At 44.9% G+C, this 5,040-nt stretch overlaps 1 protein-coding gene across 4 annotated transcripts in view; it reads right to left on the reverse strand.

The window, feature by feature from the left end:
• Positions 1 to 2,067: 2,067 nt before the first annotated feature.
• The window catches only part of Csnk1g1 (casein kinase 1 gamma 1), a 165,548-nt gene continuing 162,575 nt past the window's right edge, over positions 2,068 to 5,040 (reverse strand). For all 4 annotated transcript variants that reach the window (XM_017798997.2, XM_008836295.3, XM_029564984.1 and 1 more), the window contains one exon: positions 2,068 to 3,925. In XM_017798997.2, coding sequence (XP_017654486.1) covers positions 3,871 to 3,925 — 55 coding nt within the window. In that variant the 3' untranslated portion in view covers positions 2,068 to 3,870. The remainder of the gene's footprint in view (positions 3,926 to 5,040) is intronic.

A 5,040-nucleotide genomic window follows, 5' to 3' on the forward strand; every position in this document is an offset into this window, starting at 1 on the left:
TTGGTCTTTTTTGAGACAGGGTCTCCCTGTAGCTCCAGCTGGCCTGGAACTCACTATGTAGACCAGGCTGGCCCTGAACTCACAGAGCTCTGCCTGCATCAGCCTCCCAAATGCTGGGATTAAAGGCATTCACCACCACTCCTGGCTCCCATGGAAGTTATTCTTGAGAAATGCAGCCATGCTTGCTCTACTGGGAGGGGAATGAATTATCTTTTACATTATTATCTTTTTAAGTTAAGGCTATGATCCTTAGCACTTTAACCTAACATTACCATTGTTGCATATTTCTAGCATTAAAAGTGACTGAGAATACTGAACATTAACAGTGATAAACACTATCAACATACTTTTCCTCTCCAATCTATCCAATGAGAATGACTGAGTCAACATTACTTTCCATTGGAATTAAACAGAATGTTACTTTACAGAAGATGGACACCATCTGGCTAATGGGCATGATGGTATTTCTCAGTAGTTGGAGTTCACTAAAAATGAACAAGAAATCAACACTTCTAGAAACCTTAGGTCCCCTGTCTTTCTCCAGTTCATTCTAATTTAAAAGAGAATTTTAGCTGGAGGCTTACCTAGTCACTTGACTCACACCTTCATAGACCCTGTTTGCTCCTAGACAGACCCAAAACAAGAATGTTAATTAAGGCAGTCATGAATGCTCACTAGCTACTGGCATGCTCAGTGAAGCCTTGTGGGTAATCTGGAGTGAGAATTCTGGAATTCTGCTCTGGCATGACTGGACTCTCTACATCTTGGAGTAATCCTGACCTGCTCGCACCTTGGTCTGCTCAGGCTGCAATGTGTAAGGGGCAGCAGGGCTGGAGAAAATTAACAATGCAATGTTAAGGGTTCTTCCCCCCCTCAATAAACAAATGAGTTAGCTTTAAGGTACAATAATTTCATCAGTCCTAAAGAAAATGATCCTCAGGCATCACAACTATAGATGGAACAAATGCACTTGGGGAGCAGGGGAGATGAGGGAGTACCCATGCACTAGGATCTGACTGAGCCATGCAGCCAAGCAACTATAAGCAACTGGGCTGTGAATGGAGTCTGATGTGTTGGAACTGATGGCCAAAGTGTTTCTAGGTTACTCAGTTATCTTTTAATTTTAAGGAAGATTGTAACTGAGTTACTCAGGTTTAGGACCACTTTGGAGTGTCAATGGCCTTGACAAGATCACGCTAAAGGGATCTGGGACTCTTTTACCTTTGCTACAAAAATCAAATATCTAGTAAGAGATTTGTGGGGGTTAGAGAGCAAGAACAGCATATTAGGAAGGACCCACTCCCACCCCCAGCAACTGCTTTATTCCAACCCCTCAAGAGCTAGCCTCTAAAAAATCTTAAGACAAAAAAGGAAGTCTCAAGCCCAGCTGCAGGGCACCCCACCCTGTAGCCAAGCTGGTTACTGCCTTTGCTTTACTGTGGAAGCAGGGTAGGGGAGGCACTTAGTGGGGCAGAGTGCCAGGATGCTCCAGGGTTTTACCAAGATTTCCTCCTGCCCTCCCTTGAGGGAAGGCATTTTCTGTGTAGGGATGAGGAATTTTGTTTCTGTATGGAAAGTCAGAGTTGCCCAATTGTCAAATAAGGAATTATATAAAATTTAGTGGTGAGATTTAACCACTAGGTAATAAAAAGAAAGACCTAACATTCAATGTTCTTATGGGGAAGGGTTTTGACACTGCCTCTCCCTGTCACTCTGTTTCACATACAGAAACATTTCTTGTAAAAAAAAAAAAAATGTCAGATTATAATCTTTACAAATGCTGAGTAGCCTTGAAGTCAATGAAGTGATACTCCCTAGCCAAGGTCTAACAGAACAGGTGAGGCCCACTCTGCTTCACCTACTGATGCTGTCTTCGCTCCATGACCAGTAAGTGTCCTAATATCCTCCAGTTCTAAAAACAGCCCTACTACACAAGATACAAGCAAAGACTGCTATGTTCCATAGACCATCAGACCAAGTCATGAGCCATTGTTCTACATGGTTAGCTTTTTACTCCCAGACACAAGACTTCTTTCCCTGATGTGAATAATCCTTTTTCCGGCCACATCTGGAATTAAGAAGTCACTGCTTGAAAATGCCACTGATCACAAATGAAAATAGAGCATGAGAAGAGTTACCCCATACACTATTAACTTTTCAACAATAAATGAGGAAGCAAGATGCTTCATGGTGGGATGTCCTGTGAATACGTACGACATGGTGGCAGGTGAAGGGAGTTTGGGGGAAAACATACTTAAATGCATGGTCATATTATCTGGAAGGAGACTCTGCTCAATTGATAAGTTAAATTTCAGAACTTTCATTACAGTCTCTTCCTCCCTGGAATTTCCCAGTACAAACCAATCTTACCTTTCCTGTTTACTGCAGCCCTGTGTACTAAGTTCTAAGCCTGATGCTACAGACCTGCTCCAAGATCATCATGGACTTGGTTTCTGGTAAGGGAAGATGGCCCAAGAGCTACAACTCAGAATTGGGACAGAAAGGACATAGGGTTTTTTTTCCCCTGGCCCTATGATGTTGCATCCTGAGGCTTCTCTGGCAGTTGGAAGGCAGATTCGTTGCCCTCTTTTCTGTCCACTATGGGCAATATGGTGGTAACTGTTTAGTCACTAATTTTGTACCTGGAGTCAACAGAAAGTCACATGGCTATTTAGAAGTCCCTGGCAGTGGAAGAAACAGAAATTTTGCCTCTTTTGCTTTTTGTTAAGCAACTTCTCTCTGAGATGAGGTGCCTCCTGGTCATAGTCTGGCTTGGTGCTCATCCCATGTGCCGAGGAGCAGGGCTTTCAAACTACAGGCTGATTAGGTCAAGAGGTTCTGGTAGGGACTTTCTTCTGCAGCAGAGAAGATGAATGAATATTCAAGTATGCTTCCTTGCCAACCTGAGTATTCACTCAGGATGACACAGAGTTTGGCTTCTCTTCTGAGTGCTGCAAATCAAACTCCATCAAGAATGTCCTCTGGACCCATGATTTTCTCTGAATGGCTTGGTTGGCCCATCCCCTTCAAAACAGAAAAAAGAACCCTCCCCCCAATATAACCAGACACAATATGCATCTGTCATGTTGTTTAAAAAAAACCACTGCAAAACTAAAAGTGCAATAAAGTCAGTTTTCTTTCCTTTGCTCAGAGCCATCTGCATGTCCTGCTACAGCCTGGAGAAAGGAATTCACTTGTCAAAAAAGCTAAGAACGCCAACACATAGGGACAGTAGACTGCAGATTCCTCACAGCTTGTGTCCTACAGTGTAACTTCACAGGAGGGAGGAAAAAAGGGACCCCAACCCTGTGGCCAGTTGGGCTGGGGGCTACCCAGGCACAGAGGGAGAGGAAGTCATACTGTCAGACACACTTGGGAAGTGGGAAAGTTCTTCTCCTGGCCAAGCTGTCATCTTCCTCCTACCTTCTTGACCACACTACCAGCTTCTTGAGCCCCTTTTGTAGACAGAGCTTTAGCTTAGTAGTTTTTATGCTGGAGAGGGTTGAGGGTGGGACAAGAACCAGGAGTAAAGGAAGAGGAGGGAAGAGAATAGTAGTCCTTGAGTTTTTGTGAATGACACCTTCACTGTAAACAATGGGAAGGAGAGTCAACCAGGCAGCTCCACAGGCAGCAGTGGAGAAGCAGCAGCTCTGGGACCAGCTCAGAGCATCAGATAGGAGGGGACTGCCACTGACCCACTGGGCCCTGGCTGCCTGCACTGGCTCCTTCTGGGGGAATCTGTTTTCTTCTTTTTGGTTTGGATCTCCACCCTCCCCCACAGAGGAGTCCCTTCCAATGAGAAGTGGCAGGAGCTTCAGGTGCAAATGGAGCCAGAGTCCCCAGGGCCTGAGGACTCCTGGGAGGCACTGGTCACTTGTGGCGCTGAGCAGTCTTCTTCCTTTTCCTCTTAAAGAAACAGCAGCACCTGGAGCACAAGAACATTGTAAGTCAGCGCTAGAAGCGTTCCCGACTTCCAGCAGATCTCTGCCTGCTTCTGCTTACTGGATGGGTAGGATTTTCTTCCCTTTGGCACCTACCCACAGGGCCACCCACCATCTACAGTACACACACACTGGAGGCAGCATCTTCCAGGAAAGCTAAAAGCCAACAGTTGATTCTGAATTGCAACTACCAACCTAATTATCAAAATGCTATAGGTTAGGCATAGTTGAAATAGGCATTTCTGGAAGGAAGATGAAGAGGGCTTTTTTTCCCCTAGACTAACATCCAACCCAGACACTCCATCTTTGTCTAGAACCAAGGTGGGGTGCTAGGGCTGCATAACAATAGACTGCACTGTCTGCTCCTCAATACTGGCAGCAAATCAATGCAATCTACTAGCCAGTTGGCAAGGAAGCTAAACTAAGGCAAACAAATCTTATAGAGAGTATGAAATCTAGAACCTTGGTAGTCTCAGGATCCTACCAACAAAAGATAAAAGATTCTACCATGCTCTTGTCCCCACACTGTTACCAGGAGTAAACAGAAGGTCTGACTCATGTAAGTGTGAAACTTATCTCCTGACACCAGCATAGGCCCCTCTCATCTCAAGGGGACCAATGCCCCCAGCCCAGGAGCCGATTCTCAGGAAAACTCTGGTCCCATGGAATTCCCCATTTACCTTCCCAAGACCACTACTGCTGTACCACACAGCATTAGGAACTGGCCTGTTTAGGGTAGAGGTTGGGCCCCTCCAAGTGCTACCCCTGGGGAAGTCTATAGAATAGGTGCAGGGTTGGCACCCCCTAAATCTGAGGATACCCTCCTTACTCCAGCTTTTGGACTGGGAAATGTCACTGTTGCTTAGGTAACCCAGAAGGGGGTGACGAAGGCTATGACAAGGTTGATGCAAAAGGTATGTTCTTTCAAAGAAATGACACATGAAAAACAAGAATGAAGAACAGAAGGCAGCAGATGAGTCAAAGATGCCAGATGATATAGAAGAGTATTGACAGATAATGTTTTCTGAAAACTTATCTTTAAGTCTCTTACCCAATCCTTCTAGGCATTTTTTTTTTTTTTTTTAATTTTGTGTGAGTG

This window comes from Nannospalax galili, unplaced genomic scaffold (genome assembly GCF_000622305.1).
Source record: "Nannospalax galili isolate Female #2095 unplaced genomic scaffold, S.galili_v1.0 scaffold54, whole genome shotgun sequence".
Classification (NCBI taxonomy): domain Eukaryota; kingdom Metazoa; phylum Chordata; class Mammalia; order Rodentia; family Spalacidae; genus Nannospalax; species Nannospalax galili.